This window comes from Phoenix dactylifera, chromosome 10, assembly GCF_009389715.1.
Source record: "Phoenix dactylifera cultivar Barhee BC4 chromosome 10, palm_55x_up_171113_PBpolish2nd_filt_p, whole genome shotgun sequence".
Taxonomy (NCBI): Eukaryota; Viridiplantae; Streptophyta; class Magnoliopsida; order Arecales; family Arecaceae; genus Phoenix; species Phoenix dactylifera.
This window is the reverse complement of record NC_052401.1, coordinates 15,529,677-15,548,025: the sequence shown is the minus strand read 5'-3', so window position 1 is coordinate 15,548,025 and position 18,349 is coordinate 15,529,677. Positions and strand designations below refer to the sequence as shown.

Genomic DNA, 18,349 nt, shown 5'->3' with positions numbered 1-18,349 from the left:
CATACAACAACTCTACCTGTCAGAACAGCGCATATAACCTACTACAATATAAACCTGGACAAGATGTCGCAATATATCATCATAGGCACACAACTGATCAGCACATATATATATACCTACTTTCCAATCCATCCATGGTCAACCCATATCCACAACAGAATCTATGACTGTAACTATACACTATATACAACAGAAGTTTTATAATACACCAAAAGGTATAAACCTCTATCTACATTATACTATGGAGCGGCACAGCTAGCAGGCAATCTCTAACCCTGCTTCTCTCTATATAACGTCTGCTCTGCAATCAAAAATACGAAACTGGGAAGTGAGTATATGAATACTTAGTGAGTGGAGTAGAGAGTACTATGCACATGAGACAAGATATAATCATCGCTCAAGGTGAAATCTGAAGAGCATATGAGCAATCATCAATAACAGGATGCACACAACTCAACATAAGAAATATGGAGTAAATTATCACCACAATCATAATTAACTCATCGAGAGCATATATAGAATAATCAAATAAACATGAATGATACATCATGAATATGCTCAATAGATTATAACACTGAGATATGCAAATCGGGGTGTCAATATGCGAAGTCATCACTAGACAGCTGTCGGAAGGTGGGTCTTACGCCCCAGGCGAACCACAACAACTCCCTACTATCACATGCATATGCAGGATAAGACACCATACTGATAATGTAAATGCTGGCCAGTATCCAGAACAGAAATCCATAGAAACATCTCACATCTATATGCTAAACGGCACCTTGCGGGGTCTTACTTTGCCCGGCGACAAGCCATATATAAGTCGCGGGACTGGCCGATCCTACGCCTAGGGCCGTGTCCCCTCCTAGGAAGGGACTGGGCTCCGCCCACCCAAAAGGCTACTATGTGCACACAGGCCGATGTCTAACCCCATCGACTATAGGTGTCCTGTAGATACTGCCAAGCCATGCATAAATGCCATAATGCACCCTCCCAATACTCTAATAAAAAGGAGTATAATCAAGACTACCACTCACTCGACCACGACCCAATCATAAACTAACATCAGGATTGGGAGAGAGGGGTCAAGGAAGTGCAATGCAACTCAATATACCACTGAAAAGGCTCTACAAATCTTTGAAATAGAGGAAATGAAATCAATTTACAAAAGAAGTCATTTCACAATTTGGAACCAATTTGACTACTCTTCTACCTCTTGTAATTAGGGCTGGAAGTGGGCCGGGCCGGGCCGGGCCACACCCCTACCCAAGCCCGGCCCGAAATTATCTTCCGGGCTTCGGGCCGGGCCGAGGCCCGAACAATTTTACAGGAAAGTGGCCCGAGCTCGGCCCGGGCCTGTTTGGGCCAGCCCGTTTGGCTTTGAATATCCATCTAATTGTATCTATCTTTGACAAAGTTTACGTTTCTTGTTTACTTAAGATTATATTTTCGCATATTCTTGTCAGATCATGGAGATTGTTGCTCAGCTGGAGGGCACTGTTTTTACTTTGGATCCATCAGAGAAGCAAGTAGGTGAGGAAGTAATCACATTACTTCAGAAGGAAAAACAATTTAATGGTGATTCCAACGATGGCATTGAACTTGAAATTTTCCACCAAGCTGCTTTAAAGCTGGGCATTACATCCTCTAGAGCAGCTCTTACTGAGAGAAGAGCTCTCAAGAAGCTGATTGAAAGAGCCTGTGCTGAGGAAGACAAGAGGAAGGAATCCATTGTGGCTTACTTATTGCATCTTATGAGAAAATATTCCAAGCTTTTCAGAAGTGTGACGCCAGATGACACCGACTCTCAACAATCTGCTCCATGTTCACCTACCATCCAAACAGGCTTCTTTGGTTGGGGCTGGCCAACCTGAACCGCTCCTTCGCTGCCCACGAGCTCAACCCCAAGAAGCCCCCCACCTTCGCCACCCGCCAGCAGCAGATCGGGTTCTGCCCCCGACGACCAGCACTACACGCTCCAGCAATTCGAGACCAAGGCCAAGCAATTCGAGCGCGCCTACCTCAAGAAGGCCAAGAAGACTACTGCTAGCTTCCTCTCCCCGCTCGAGATCGAGACCCTCTTCTGGAAGGCCTGCGCCGACAAGCCCTTTTCCGTCGAGTACGCCAACGACATGCCCGGCTCCGGCTTTGCCCCCCTTGGGGCTGCCCGCCGCTGGCGGGGGTTGGAGGAGGAGGAGGAGGCCGGCAACGTCGGGGAGACCGCGTGGAACATGCGGGGGGTGTCCAGGGCCAAGGGCTCGCTGCTGCGCTTCATGAAGGAGGAGATCCACCGCTCGTCCGCGCTGCCTCTGCTGGCCTGCTCTGCAAATCCCTCGGGCTGCAAATCTAAAATCCTTAATGGCAACTCGGCCGCGATTCGGGCTAAGGCATTCGTGATTCGGCAATCGGATTAAGGCATTCCTGATTCGGGCTAAGGCATTCGTGATTCGGTAGACTGGCCCGCGTCGGGCTGGAAATGGGCTCGGGCTTGGACGGGCCCGGGCCGGGCCAATGAAATACCTGAGCCCAGCCCAAAATAGAAATGGGCTGAATGATTAAGCCCGAGCCCGGCCCGAAAGGCAGTGAGCCGGGCCCATAGCCCAGCCCGCAGGCGGCCCGAGCCACTTCCAGCCCTACTTGTAATTCCTCTCAATGTTTTCTCAAATGCATGCATGTACAAATTAATCAAGCATGGAGAAACAAGATTATAGAGGAATCTACTACAATATCAATCAATATGCACAAGTGGAATCAATTTACACTGGGCGACATTCATGAAAATGAATTAAGAATGCTCATGGTGCAAAGTACATGACTTCCACTCACTTGTCAATCTGGCACAGCCCTGATACGCCTCGAAAACTCTATAGAACGCAGTAGGGGACTTCTTCCTCTTGATCCTTAGTTCTTTGCCCAACTGAAACATGCATTAATAACATATTTATTCTTGTATCAAGGCCTAATAACCTACGTATCAATTGTAAGCATAAAAGTTTCAGTTGACTCAACTCCCCCCCTTAATTAACATTTTTTTCTTTTTTCCTTATTCTTATTAATTAATCCTCAATTTACATGAATCATGATGCAAGAGTATCCCACACACACCTTGGACTAATGCTATAGGGTCAAGGTGTGCGAAAGGAACAGGTCTTGAGTCTTAGTGGGAAAAGTTCTCCTTACTGGAGGAGGTCCTCTTCCCCACCCCCCAAAAACAAACCGACCCTATAGCGCTTCGCGTTCTTTCTATTCCATCCCAGTCTATTCTGGGATAGGCGGCTAATATTAATCTAGGTCTTTTTTTGGGGTTCTAGAAAGAACGTCAAAGAAAGGTGACTTAGACTTCTCCTTTGACTGAGACGGAGACTGAACGAGCTGCTTCAGAAAGTCATGACAAGCCTGGGAATCGGTTCTTTTTCCCGAATTTGACTTTTAGCAATCCCTATGTTAGAAGCAACATGTTGTTTGATTAGACCACGAATGAAAAATGTTGTCCTCTTCCCTTCTAATCCAAAATTTTACTAAACCTTGGGTCGACCCCAACTTTGAGAGTCGACCCCTGCTTGGGTCGACCCCAGCTTACCCTGAGTCGACCCCAAGCACAGAGCCGAAAATCTCCATTCTCTGGAATTTTTTGAGAGAGTCGATCCTACCAGACTTGGGTCGACCCCACTCAGCCCTGAGTCGACTCCGGCTTACTTTGAGTTGCCCAACACCATTTTTTTCATCTTTCTTCATCCGGATGAACAGTAACCCAGACTGACCTCTGGTTACTTCATCCCGGATTTGAACCTCATACCGAACTCCAAATTTTATGAAATTTTTACCTAACATTCTACACTCATGGCGGATTCCAAAGAGTAACATGCATTGCTATCGGAGGCCGTTTGACCTCCGAAACAATTCGCTGAAGTCAGGACTTCGACACAGGTTTTCCGCAGTCTCGGAAGAACCTTGTCGAATTCCGATTTTTTCTCTTTTAACCACTTCTAACACTCCTATCTAACCTCTTTAAACCACATCCATTAGAAGATTAGGTAGGGATGGGTATTTACCTCTTTCTCTTCGGAGGATTGGATCCTTGCGCCGAAAAAAAGGAGACCGACACTTCCCTTTTCTTCTTTCTCCTTCTTCTTCTTCTTCTTCTTCTCTCTTTTCCTTCTCTTCTTCTTCTTTTCTTTCTTTTCCTTTCCTCCGCTTGAGACCCCTCCCTTCTCTGTTTCAAATCCACTGCCTCAGCTAACCAAACCCCCTAATTAAGTCACATCAAACACCAAAATTCTCATTTTGTCCTTGCCACTTCAACGTATCTACAATTATGCCATTATCTTTGATTCCTTCCAATTTTACCCCTTATATCAATTTTAAGGACTATTCTATCCTTCTTTATATATAAAAAAAAAAGTTTGGGGTTATTACAGGGATGGTGGTGGCTACAACCTTGTGCCAAGGCATCTCGGTTGTCCGATCGGCTAGCAAGGGGGTTATTGGCCCGCTACTGCCGACACCACTATTATTAGGGCTTGCACTTGCTGAGCAAGCAAGTCAAGTCAATCAGCATCGATAGCTCCTGCGGCTAGCTAGGAAGACTAAGATCTCAAAGGGCTGCATGGGAAACCGCTATAAGTAGGCTGGACAGAAGCTCGATGGTTGCTCCTCTTGAGCTTATGGCTTTTCTTCCTCCCTTCCAATAGACAGCACCAATATGTTGCTGCTGATCTCGGGACATCGATGCAGACCACCTTTGTGGATCTACAAGATAACAAGCAAGGGTCAGAGAGCTCACCGAATTGGTTCCAGTTGGCCTTCTGATGCTTAAGTCAGAGAGGGTTGTTGTTGGTAGGATGTAAGGAAGAAGAAAAAAATGGATAATAATGCTAATACTAAAGAGTGGTGGTGTGTTCTTCTCTCCTACTTTCGTGGATAGTCTTATGGGCCTTTTTATAGCTGGGATCCTGCATCTTTGGCGAAGCATATTCCAACAAACTCTAGGTCATATTGTAATAACCTGCTGATGTGGTGCAATAACTTGGGGATATGTCGTAACTGCCCAGCATATGATGGAATTTCTGAAACCTTGCATGTGCTTGGGGCAGAGGTTTTGCTCAACTAAGGTTGTTGAGCTGAGTTGAGGGACCTCGGGTTCGGAGGTCAGCTACTTCTTGTCTACTCGTCCCAGCAGTCAAATGGGCTTGGAGGTTCCGAGCAAAATACTTTGGAGAGTTTTTGAGGGCAACCAGATCACCACGAGGATGATGAGATATGCAAACTTGATTAATCCCCATCTCCTTGATCAATTATTGATATAACACAAGCTACAGTCTATCAATTGAGTGCATAGCCTATTAGATGGAACATTTCTAGAAAAATTAACCACCATTTGGATCATTGAGTAATTTTTGAAGCCATGGATCATTATACAATTTTCTATCACTCTGCTAGACATAAGCATCTAAAAGCCTTCGATCGAGTTTATACAATGGCCTTTATGATTTGGCAATAGTTTTCCCATACATGCAACCAGAAAAGAAAAAAATAAATCCTATGATTTTAACTAGTCATCGATTGCTTGGGTTCTCATACAAACTGCCACAAAAAAACTTATGAACATTCGAACATTAAAATAAGAAATCCCTCCTCTCTCTTCTCTATGCCTCCCGCCACCCATCCGCCTTATTCACTTGCCTAGATTGGACGGGTCAGGCCTAGGTCTTTAATTTTTGTGCCAGACTGGGCATGGGCTGCTAAAATGCTGCCGATACCAGACTCTGGCTTGGTCTGGCATTTACTTCAGTCTAAGCTTGCATGCACCTTGGAAAATTTTTCTTCGGGTAGGAATTAAAATTTGGAGATAAACCAAGTCCAATCGAGGTTGAGGACCGATCTATATCTCTTCTTGGCTCTGCTTGTCTCCTGTCTTCCTCATAAACTTCTTTGTTGACCCCTCTCCTCCTCAAAATTTCTCATCATTCACTGCTCTCAATCCATGGAAGCCTCCAAGTTTGACTCCATGGATAAAATTGGAGTTGTGTTCATATATTCCCTCCCATCCTCAGTTCTTGGCTTGTTCCCTGTTGTTTGAAGAGCTATATTTCTTTATCTCTTTATTTATTTATTTATTCTTTCGGGTTGGCCATCAATATGTTGTTGGTTTTTGTTTGCTTTTTCTTATTTCATTGTTAACTTTTGTTTCGAATTGCATGGAGTTTTCTTTTATTTGTGTTGCCGTTGACCAATTTTACCTAGGCACTGAGCAAAAGGGGCTGGAGGGATAGACGGTGAACTGCTTAGTCGTGCAGAGCTACAACCCATTCGAAGAAACCTTGAGGAACTAGATTGCATCCAAGATTTTGGTCTAAGGTCAAGCTTTGACCTAAAATAGCAAAGATAAAAAAGTCCTCTTGCCTAAGAGTATCCAGTGGAAGACCCTCTAACACCCATCACTGAAGGATTTGGGCACATGGGTTGACTATGATTGGCATGCCACTGCACGTTCTGAGGATTATGCATGAACATTTTGCACGTGCACCACGCCGTGCACATCTCATAGGTGCAATTTTGGAGACCACCAGGGATCATCGCTGAGGGGTTACCAGCTGCAGAAGATTTTGAAATTCAAAAGGTCACCTACACACTTCTCAGGCTTGCCACGTGGCAGACCCTGGTTACAGTTCAGAGGCTTTGTGGAGTGTGTTGGTTAGCCAATCTTTTAAGTGAGTTGTAATGGGCTCCAAGGCTCATCACTTGCCCCTCATTTCTATAACTGAGATAGGCCTATCAGCGTGGGTGGCGGAAGTAGTTTCACCAGTAGTGCTGACCACCGAGGTAGCCCACAAAGTCGAGCCAAAATGATGCAATTGCTTTCCCACGCCGTCCTTCCAGTTCGATGCTGGGATTCCCCAGATATCACATTTATGAGATTTCCCAGATATCGCATTTATGAGAGGCATGGTTATCCTTGCTATTTCCAAATTGTCATGATTATAACGGAAATATCAGCACGCTAATTAGACACTTGGAGTCCGATGGCTATCCAGTGGATCATCTGAGGATGAACGCTCGGGCGACACGTGGCTAGGATAGGTGAGCCACCATACCAACATAGCCCATCCAAGGTTCAATAAAGAGAGCGAAGGGATGCAACGACCCTTCCACCTCGTCCTTCCTCGCTTTGAAATTGGAAGAGAAAGAGAGCAATCCTAGGGTTTGGTCCGCAGTCGTTTCTTACCAATGCTCAATTTCTCACGAACCAGTAAAATGGTATTTTGAACAGATCATCTGAGCCCAAAGGGACGAAGGATGCAGATAACTTGGGCAGCTAACTTACATCGGCAAGCTTGACGACGCACCAATAACGTAGAGATCCCGAGACCCACTTGCTGTTTGGACATACGCATAAGAGATCATATGAAGTGCTTTTTGATCACTAGGGTGGCCCCATGATGAAGTGGGATCGATGACAACACTTATTCGAGCAAGGTTGCTAGATGCTAATGATAGAGCCTTCCATTTCCAGCTCTCAACCTTTATGGTCACCTTATTTATGAGAAGGTCAAATTACAAACTCCCCTCTTTGATGAAATATTTAGAAGATTGCAAACCTGTTGTTTGACTGCAGGTGCCATATATGGGCTAAAAGTGATGTAGGATTTAAAATAATTTATTGCTTGACCAGAAAGAGAGCTATAAGTGTGAAGAATAGATGATGTAGCTCTAGTCACTAATAACCAGTCATCAGCAAAAAAAAAAAAAAAAAAGGTGATACAGCAGGCCCTCCTCTAGGTTGATAAGCTCAGAAATCTGGAAAGAACCCAAGAGCATAGGATGAATAAATATGGTGAGGGAGGGTATTCTTGCCTTAGACCTCTAAATGGTAAAAACCAAGGAGTTGGCGTACGTACTATTAACAAGCAAAGCAAACTGAGGTACAAACACATGCCCCCACCCACCTTATGAACTTGGCATGAAACCCGAATTGCTTCAAATTATGAATCAAGAAGGGCCAATGGACACGATCATACGCTTTCTCATCTATTTTAAGCTTCAAGCTTCTGAAAGGAGGTACCTTGCTAAGAGTATGCATTAATTTCTTAAGGTAGCAAAATATTGTCTACCGTGTTCCTTCCTTGAACAAATAACCCTTGTTCAGCCGATGCCAGCTTAGGGAGAATAGGTTTTATCTTGTTGACGAGAAGTTTCGCCACTATTTGTAGACCATAGACTAATAGGTCTATAATCATTCATTAATTCAGGATTAGATTTTCTAGGTTAGAGTAATATATGTTCTTTTCCATGAGCTAGGCAAGAAATTATGTCTAACGAAGTATTTGATTGCAACAGTTACCCCCGTTTTGATGATATGCTAGAAATACTGAAAGAAGAAATTTGGAAAACCATCTGGGCCAAGAGCTTCATCCGGAAACATGCTTTTTAGTACTTCTTCAATTTCATCTTCCCTTAATCAATTACTCATTTTGATCTATTGTAATAGAAGATAAAAGCTAAAGTAACTCCATGTCCTCCATGGACTCCTGAGCTTCCCATCTCTGTTGGAATTAGACACCAATAAGGTATGAATACCTATAATGTCATCAACCCTTATCCCCTAAACATTATGAAGTATGTGAATTTTGTTCCACCTTCTTCTAAGCATGGTGGATCGATGAAAAAATCTTGCATTTGCATCACCTTCTTTCAGCCAACCAACTCGAGACTTCTGCCTCTAGCAAACCTTTTGCATATATGAAAAGGTTTTTTTCGATACTCTCGAAGGAAGGCCAAGAGCTGGTTATGTTGTTGTTCCCTTAGGCCCCTGGGTTGTGCTGCTTTCAATTGCAGTTCATAAATTTGGTCAAGAAGTTACCAATATTTCTCTTCCATTGTTTAATGGCTTTCCTAGAATTGTGCAATAACACTGATAGTTTAACTCTTGGTGAATAGTTTTTGTTGGGGGAAAACCCAAGTCGCGCCAGCCCGGAGGCGCTCGACCAGAAGGCGCCGACCAGAAGGCGCCGACCAGAAGGCGCCGACCAGAAAGGCGCCCGACCAGAAAGCGCCCGACCAGGAAACGCCGACTAGAACGCGCCGACCTCGCGACGCTCAAATTAGAGGCACCCCACTGAGCAACTAGCTCGGCTCGGCACCCGGCCAGGTGCCGAGCCCTAAAATGCCTTGTCCAAATATTCGACCCCAGCCTGATTCCTTAGAGAGAATCTGACAACTAGATATCCAACTCCATCGTACTCTGCTACCGTCGTCAAGCCATTAAGGCACGTGACCTTCGCAGGCATCCGGCACACCCGATCATTAATGCGTGTGGTCTCTGCAGGCCTCCAGTGCACTCAGCCATTAATGAACACGGCTCAAGATGATCTCCGAATCACTGGACCATCAAAACGTATGGCTCTCCCTGTTCACCGGTTCACTCAGCAATTAATGCACTTACTATCTACGAACCCCAGGCCCACCACGGCCGGCGGTTGAACCACTCCACCAGGTCCGGTCAACCATGACAATTCGCTGACTCCGGTCTGATCCGGTCTCATCCTCCACAATGCCATTAATGAGCATGATCGTGCCCAATTATCACGAAGAAGACAATTTCCCCTGTCACCTCCCAGGTAATATAATATTCTTCTATAAAAGGAAACCTGGGAAAAAAGAGGAAGGAGACAAGATCAAACATTCTCCTTTTTTACTCCACTCATATACTAGCCCCCTCTGACTTAAGCATCGGAGGGTCGGCGCCGGAGATCCCGGCCACCGGCTTCTTGCAGGTTCTCCAGGAGGACGCCATCAGCTGACGCACCGCCACCTATCGTTCTAGCAGCGGAGCTCCTCCCCTCTCAGCCGACGGTCGCCTCCGGGTCCAATTTCCAGCAACAGTTGGCGCTAGAGGAAGGGACCGAGTCGCGGCCATGAAACTGAGAAGCAAGGGAGCTTCTAATGCCTCTCGACGTCTTCCACCCAGTCCTGGACATTCTGTCCAGAACTCGCCACCTCCGGCCGAGTCAACTCCCCAAGTCCGGCCGGAGCAGTTTGATGCTCTGGTACAACAGGTACAGGCCTTGGCCACTGCTGTCCAAAGCTTGCAACCCAGAGGCATCCCAACGGCACCGCTCCCTCCAGCCCCAGTTCAGTCGGTGCCTCCTGCAAGCGGATTCCCCCTCCGAGGCCAAGACTCCCAAGTTCAGGCCTCCCTCTGGAGAGAACACCCGGCGAGAGGTCCTGGTGGCTGGCCACAACCATCAGAAGCCGAGTCAGTCCCAGGGCAACCTACGCCGAAGCGGACCGCCGCGGCGATCCCCCAGAATGATGAGCTCGACAAGAAGGTCGAGAAGCTGGAGCGCCAGATTGAGGCACTCCGTGGAAGGAGGCCGGGACGCGATGGTGACTTCGAGTTCACCACGAGGTCCCCCTTCTCCCAACAGATTGAAGATGAGTCGGTCCCGCCAAGATTCAAGATGCCCCAGGTGGAGCCTTACAATGGCAGGACCGACCCCCTTGACCACCTGGAAAGCTATCGGGACCTAATGGCCCTGCAGGGAGCCTCGGAGGCTATGCTGTGCAAAGCCTTCCCGGCAACACTCCGAGGACCAGCCCGGCTTTGGTTTACCGGGCTGAAGCCAAGCACCGTTTCCTCCTTCGAGCAGCTCGGCAGACAGTTCGCCAGCAACTTTGCTGCCAGCCAACCCCAGCGGCGGACCTCGGACTCCCTCCTTGATATAAAACAAAAGGAGGGAGAGTCCCTTAGGGAATATTTGGACCGATTTACCGCCGCGACATGGGAAGTCTGGGAGCTTGACAAGTCAATCGCCATGTCAGCACTAAAGACTGGAGCCCGGTCTTACAGATTTCTCTTCTCCATTGAGAAGAACTTCCCTACTGACCTCACTGAAATGTTGGTTCGGGCACGGAAGTACGCGAAAGCCGAGAAAGCTGTTGCCATTAGACGGAGCGGGGCCGAGCAGACTTCCAAGAAGCAGAAAAGAAGACGCGAGGAGCGCGGCCATCCTAGAAGCCTGTCCCCGCGCTGAGCCAAGAATCCGCCTCGTCTGAAGAGTCCACCCCGATTATGGGGACCACCTCGGCAGAGGTCACCGCTCCGCCCGAGGTTTCCACTACGGGCTCACATACCCGACGGGAGGTACGAAAACTACACTCTCCTTACTGCTCCTCGGGCCGAAATTCTCATGGAGATTGAGGGCCGGGACTATTTCCGGCCCCCGCCCCCGAGACGAGATCCCGGAGCCCGGTGCGATCCCCGGAAGTACTGCCGTTTCCACCAGGATCATGGCCATGATACGGAGGACTGCTTCCAGCTCCGAGACGAGATCGAAGCACTCATTCGCCGAGGGGTGCTCGATCGGTTTGTACGAGGCCGGCGTGAAGAGAAAAGGCCAGCAGAGAGAGCCACACAGCCTGAAGATCCAAATGCCAACAGGCCCATCGTCGGCACCATCAACACCATCCGAGGCGGGGCCTCAGTCGGAGAAGCTCCAGAGGAAGGAACCTCCTCGAAGCGCCTACGCGCCTCGGAAACCATCTCATTCTCAGATGAAGACTTAGAGGGAGTCGAAACTCCCCACGATGATGCTGTGGTCATCTCGATGGTTATGAACAGATTTGATATAAAACGCATCTTAATTGATAATGGAAGCTCGGCGAATGTTTTGTATTTTGACGCCTATTCTAGAATGGGGATGACAGGAACTACGGAGGATGAATGCCCTGTTGGTCGGATTTACTGGAGACTCAGTCCCAGTAGAGGGCGAGGTCGATCTCCTAGTCACGATCGGGCTCGCCCCCCGAGAAAGTACCGTGAGGATGGGCTTCCTTGTGATACGCATGCCCTCGGCTTATAATGCCATTCTTGGAAGACCAGGACTCAACGCTCTTCGAGCCGTGGTCTCAACTCGCCACCTGCTTATGCGATTCCCCACCAGCCAAGGAGTCGGCGAAGTCCGCGGGGACCAAGCGGTAGCGAGACGATGCTACATGACGACCCATGAGGCGAAGCGACCGGCCGAGGTGCCGGTCCCAACAACAGACCAGCTTTCGGCTGAAACCCTGGAGGCATGGGTCGGCCCTCAGAAGGATCGGGTAGAGCCCGGTGAGCTACTAATTCAAGTTCCTTTGCACGAAAACTTTTCCGAGCTAACCGTGCAGGTCAGTTCCGGCCTCAATGATCGCGAAAGGGATCGCCTCGTCAACTTCTTACGGAATAACATGGACGTCTTCGCCTGGTCGCCCGCGGATATGTCGGGGATAGATCCGGAGGTCATGGTCCACCGACTTCAAGTAAAACCAATCTGCAAGCCTGTGCGACAAAAGAAGCGAGGTGCCGCTCCCGAACGACAACGAGCAGCAGCCGAGGAAGTTGATAAACTTCTCAAGGCCGGCTTCATTCGGAAGATATCCTATCTAGAGTGGCTCGCCAATGTGGTCCTCGTCAAAAAGGCTAGCGGAAAATGGCGCATGTGCGTGGACTACACCGACTTGAATAAGGCCTGCCCAAAGGACAGCTTTTCACTCCCCAGCATCGACCAGCTCGAGGACTCCACCTCGGGACATGAGCTGTTGGCATTTATGGACGCCTTCTCCGGATACAACCAGATCCGGATGGCGTCAGAAGATGAAGAAAAGACGGCCTTCATCACCGACGGGGGTACCTATTGTTACAAAGTAATGCCATTCGGCTTAAAGAATGCTGGAGCAACTTATCAGAGGCTGGTCAGCCGGATCTTCAAAGAACAAATAGGCCGAAACATGGAGGTCTATGTTGATGACATGTTGGTGAAAAGCAAAGTGGCGCAAGATCATGTGACCGATCTCAGTGAAGCATTCTCCACACTCCGAAGGTACCAAATGAAGCTCAACCCGGCCAAATGTGCATTCGGAGTCACCTCAGGCAAATTCCTTGGCTTCGTAATTACGCAGCGGGGAATTGAGGCCAATCCTGAAAAGATCCGACCGCTCCAAGAGATGATGCCTCCGAGGACAGTCAAGGAGGTACAACGGCTTACGGGCCGAGTCGCAGCCCTCGGGAGATTCGTCTCCCGATCGGCCGAGCGCTGCCTTCCATTTTTTGCGGCTCTTAAGAAGCCAAAGGACTTTCTATGGTCGGCCGAGTGCCAGCAATCTTTCGAAGAGCTCAAGCACCTTCTTGCTTCTCCTCCTCTGCTCATAAAGCCTCAGCAGGGTGAACTCCTCTACCTTTACTTAGCTGTTTCCCCCGTAGCGGTGAGCTCGGTCCTGGTTCGGGAGGAGAGCAAGCTCCAAAAACCGGTATATTACACCAGCCGGGTCTTGAGGGATGCTGAGACCCGATACTCCAAGCTGGAGAAGACTGTTTATGCCTTGGTCATCTCAGCTCGGGGGCTCCGGCCCTATTTTCAAGCCCACACGATGGCCGTGCTGACCGACCAGCCAGTAAAGCAGATCCTGCAAAGATCAGACCGTGCGGGCCGGATTACTAAGTGGGCCGTCGAGCTCGGGGAGTTCGACCTCGAGTACCGACCCAGACCGGCGATCAAGGCGCAGGCACTCGCTGACTTTATAGTCGAGTGTACTGTACCAGACGAGGCCGAGCCCGAACTTGAGCCCGCGCCAATAGAGCAGGCCCCGAGCTCGGCATGGGCTCTGCACGTCGATGGTTCTTCAAACTCGGGGGGTAGCAGAGCGGGTCTCATCCTTACCAGCCCGGATGGCGTGGTTGCCGAACAAGCTCTACACCTCGAGTTTTTCGCTTCCAACAATGTGGCGGAATACGAAGCACTCATCGCCGGGCTCAAGCTAGCCAAGGACCTTGAAGTGAGGGACCTGAGGGCCTTCAGCGATTCCCAGCTCGTCGTAAACCAAATCCTGGGTGACTTCGAAGCCAGAGACCCCACAATGCAGGAATATCTCCGAAAGGTACGGGACCTCACCTCGACCTTGAATTCTTTCCACATCCAACATGTTGCCAGGTCAGAGAACCTTAGAGCAGACCAGCTGTCAAAGTTGGCGTCCTCTCGCATGAGCGAGCTTTCCAAAGCGACGACGCTAGAGTATCTCCAAAAATCCAGCACGGAGGAGCTCGAGCAGGCCCTTTGCATTGAGTTCGAGCCAAGCTGGATGGACGAGCTCATCAGCTATCTGCGGGACGAAGTCCTCCCCGGTGATGAACGTGAGGCTCGCCGAGTGAAGCGTTCCGCCGCCTGGTACATATTGTACGAGGAAAAGCTTTATCGAAGATCTTTTACCTCTCCCCTCCTCAGATGTCTCCGCCCGACAGAAGCGGATTATGCAATGCGTGAAGTCCATGAAAGGATTTGTGGAAATCATCTGGGGGGACGAGCACTGGCGCATAAGATTTTGCGTCAAGGATACTACTGGCCGACACTCTAGAAGGATGCCTTGGACTTTGTCCGAAGGTGCGACCGATGCTAGAGAAACGCCAATGTCCAACGTCGACCCTCGGCTTCGTTAACCTCCATCAGCTCTCCTTGGCCTTTTGCCCAGTGGGGGATCGACATCTTGGGACCATTTCCTCTGGCGACCGGGCAAAGAAAATTCCTAGTCGTCTCCATCGACTATTTTACTAAGTGGGTGGAAGCCGAGCCAGTCGCCCGGATCACCGAGCAGAAGATGCGGAATTTTGTCTGGAAGTCAATAATCTGTAGATTCGGACTCCCCCGCATCCTCATATCAGACAACGGCCGCCAGTTCGACAACCTTCACTTTAGAGAATTCTGCTCCGAGTTTGGCATCGACCACTGTTTCACCTCGGTCGCGCACCCTCAGACGAACGGAGAAACCGAGGTAACAAATCGTACTATCTTGCAGGGGCTCAAAGCCAGGCTCGACAAGTCCAAAGGACAATGGGTCGAAGACCTATATAATGTCCTGTGGGCCTATCAGACCACGTTCCGTGTTCCCACCGGCGAAACTCCTTTCAATCTAACACATGGAACGGAAGCCATCTTTCCGTTGGAGATCGGACTCCCTTCTCCGAGGGTAGAGCATTATGACGCCAACTCCAACTCCTCACAGCTCAGAAATAACCTGGACCTAATCGAGGAGACAAGGGAGGCCGTCCGAGTTCGTATGGCGAGGTACCAGCAAAAAACAGCGCAGTACTACAATGCTAGAGTCAAAGTCAGATCCTTCAAAGCAGGGGACCTCGTCCTTAGAAGAGCTGAGGCCTCCCGGCCGACCGAGCAAGGGAAGCTGGCTCCGAACTGGGAGGAACCTTACCGAGTCGCACATGTCCAACGGCCCGGAGCGTACAAGCTGGAGTCTCTCGATGGGACCCCCATTCCACGAAGTTGGAGTTCCGAAAATCTCCGAGTGTACTACCAGTAGAACCCCGAGGGGTTCCCCATTTTAATCATAAATCTCACTTTTCTACAACAGCTTATGTGCAATTATTCAAATGTGCCAAAATTCTCCTAATGATTGTCTCATAACTCCCAGACTTGGCCCAGCTCGTCAATCAGCATTGAGCGAAGCTGGGTGCCTTAACGAAACTTCGGAGCGCCGATGTCGAGCTCGGCTCGATCTCCACCGGCCATCGAGCTCGGCTCGATCTCCATCAAATACCTCGACTACAGTCGGGATGCCCCGATACTTCGGGATGATGGAGCACCCTCGTGGTCTCCCCGAAAATGTTCGTGGTCATCCAACAGTTCGAGATGCGGTCCTCTATCGAGCTCGGCTCGATCTCCATCGGCCATCGAGCTCGGCTCGATCTCCACCGGCCATCGAGCTCGGCTCGATCTCCATCAAATACCTCGACTACGGTCGGGATGCTCCGATACTTCGGGATGATGGAGCACCCTCGTGGTCTCCCCAAAAATGTTCGTGGTCATCCAACAGTTCGAGATGCGGTCCTCTATCGAGCTCGGCTCGATCTCCATCGGCCATCGAGCTCGGCTCGATCTCCATCCAATACCTCGACTACAGTCGGGATGCGCCGATACTTCGGGATGATGGAGCACCCTCGTGGTCTTCTCCGAAATAAATGTTCGTGATCAGCAAAACATTCGTGATTGGCAATGAACATCCCTGATGGCAACTGGTTTCTTCTATTATGCCGGCGTCCCCAGAGAACGGACCCCGAGCAAAACAGCGTCCTCAAAAGTTCGCCGAGAAGCAAAGCTGACGACCTCGGCGTAAGACGCTCGACCCCAATGGTACAAGGTACCCTTTTTTAATCGATGTTTACATTATTTCATTTACTTCGTTCCTGATTAAGCGCCTGAATGAAACCCCGACCAGCATCGAGGTACTTGGCCGGGCCAATCGTTGCCTGGCCTCGCCCGTCCCGCATGCACTGCTCGACGGCGAACTCTAGCCTGGTTTACACCGGCAGCTCGACGAATTCCCATCCTAAGCTTCGGGATATTGGACCTGTTTTAAGTCGGAAGGTCCGACAATCCGCCTCGGCAACCCAAGGTCCGAGCTCGCGGAGTCCGAATAAAATTCGAGTTGGGTTAGTGACCTTTGGTCCTAAAGCTCGGCCGAATTCTGAACCAAGCTCGAGAAGGCTTGCCGAGCCTAAGCATCTCTTTGGACCTAAACACCGCAACATCGCTGGTCGAAAGTCCGAGCAATGGAAACCTAGGACCTGAGCTCAGACTCGGCAAGCATGCCGAACCTAAACATGGGTCTACGTAGCGAACGAAGTTGGGGCTGCAGAGCCCAAGTCCTTAGAACCTAAAGCGGATTCGCTTGAAGAAATCTAGGGTTACTGAAAATCGAAACTTAAACCAATCCTACAAGTTAGAAAACGATATTCATTTAAGGGGGCCCAAAGGCCAAGTACAAAGTTTAGGCTCGGCCTTGTAACAATATGAAGGCCATCCCTATTTACAAAAATGATAAAGAATATGAAAAATCCTAAGGCTCGGACCTATTGTCTTCGGCAACTTCGGGGACGGCTGGTTCCTCCGCGGCTGAAGTCTCCGCGTGAACGTCTTCAGTGACCTCGGAAGCAGCCTCGGGCGCCCCAGCCGGGCCCTCCTCGGCGGCCTCGTCGACCGCCAGTGCTTCCGCCTCTGATTCTTCGACCCCCGCTCCTGGTTGAAGCAGATTAAGGTCGAAGTCGGGAAGAAGTCACCGTAATTGATTGCGGAAGTCCTTAAAGCCCTGGATAAGCCCGTTTACGCCCTCCTCCTCCAGCAGGTCACGAAACTCTTCCGATTCACGGAAGAGCTTAACGGCGTTCTGGGCCTGCTCCCGAGCCTCCTTTTCTCGAGCTTCATGATATCCGGCCTTCCGTTCTAGGTTCTTCATTTCCCGTTCCCGAGCGACGAGCAAGGACTGCGCGTCGAGCAAACGGGCCTCGAGCTCCTGGGCCTTGAGATGAGCCTCTCTCACCTTCTGCTCGCGGATAGCGAGCGTCGATTCGGTCTCGGCCAGACACACCTCTGCGGCGCGCACTTCGGATCTGGCCAGGGCATGTGCGCCCTTCTCCTCTTCGAGCTCGGTGGTCAGAGCCCGAATCTCGTCCTCGGCCGCCCCCATTCTCGTCTGGAGCTGCTGTCGCTCGGCCTTGGACACCAGACGCCTCGCCTCGGCCTCCTCGTGCCCCCGCTGATGCCTTCGGGCTCGCTCCCGATAGTCTTGAATTATGTGCATCATGGTCTCAGTCTCGTGCAGATGCTGTAAGAGAGGGATGTGAGAAACGAATCTAACTCAAAATAAACTTGCACAAATATAGAGGTTAACTTACCCGGATGGCAGAGCAAAGGGCCGAGTCCATGAAAGCGCCGTAGTTCATGGACCGGATCTTGGCCTGGTCGGCCAGGAGCAGTGCGACCCGAAGAACCTCATGCGCCGTCTGGGGATTATCGAGAGCCGAATCGCCCTCGAAGACCGCCCAACCAGGAGCATAGGGCACCCTCTCTTGGTGACCCTGACGACCCGACGAGCTCGGTAGACTAGGCTCTGCTGGCCTCAGTGGAGGCGGCCCCGTGGCTCCCTGGCTGTTCCCCGGCTCGGGACTGGGGAACTGAGGTCGGACAGGCGGCCGATCTGATTGCCGCAAGATTGGAGCGGGGCACGCAAGCGCCAAATCCGCCATAGAACTTATCCCTCCTTGGTCGGTGCTCGGGGCTTCCTGCCGACCAGGAACTTGTGAAATTGGCGCCGGGCACGGGAGCGCCACCGTAGCTCCACCAGAGCTCGCGCCCCTAGAACCTGGGCCCTCCCCCCGACCAGCCTCGGAGTGCTCGGTACTAGGAGCGCCCTTCTCGGTGACCACGGCAGCCGAGACCTTCGCTTTCTTTTTTGGCTCGGGTGGTTCTCCTACAAGCTCGGCCGCCCTTTTTTGGAAACGGGAGTACAGGACTTCGCTCTTGGTCACCAT

The 18,349-nt window shown here is 50.1% G+C and overlaps 1 protein-coding gene across 1 annotated transcript; it reads right to left on the bottom strand.

Annotated features, from left to right (window-relative positions):
* Positions 1–17,094: 17,094 nt before the first annotated feature.
* LOC120112097 lies at positions 17,095–18,349 on the bottom strand. The gene is made up of 2 exons (XM_039130665.1): positions 17,714–18,349; positions 17,095–17,643 (listed from the first exon to the last, which is right to left on the bottom strand). Exons 1-2 carry the CDS (start codon positions 18,347–18,349, stop codon positions 17,095–17,097), a joined length of 1,185 nt encoding a protein of 394 aa, XP_038986593.1.

What these genes read in the sequence shown, in the direction of transcription:
- LOC120112097 (XM_039130665.1), bottom strand. Translation starts at nt 18,349, where the DNA reads ATGGTGACCAAGAGCGAAGTCCTGTACTCCCGTTTCCAAAAAAGGGCG. An exon ending in CCCTTTGCTCTGCCATCCGG is followed by an intron (nt 17,644 to 17,713) that starts GTAAGTTAACCT and finishes CCTCTCTTACAG; the next exon opens with CATCTGCACGAGACTGAGAC.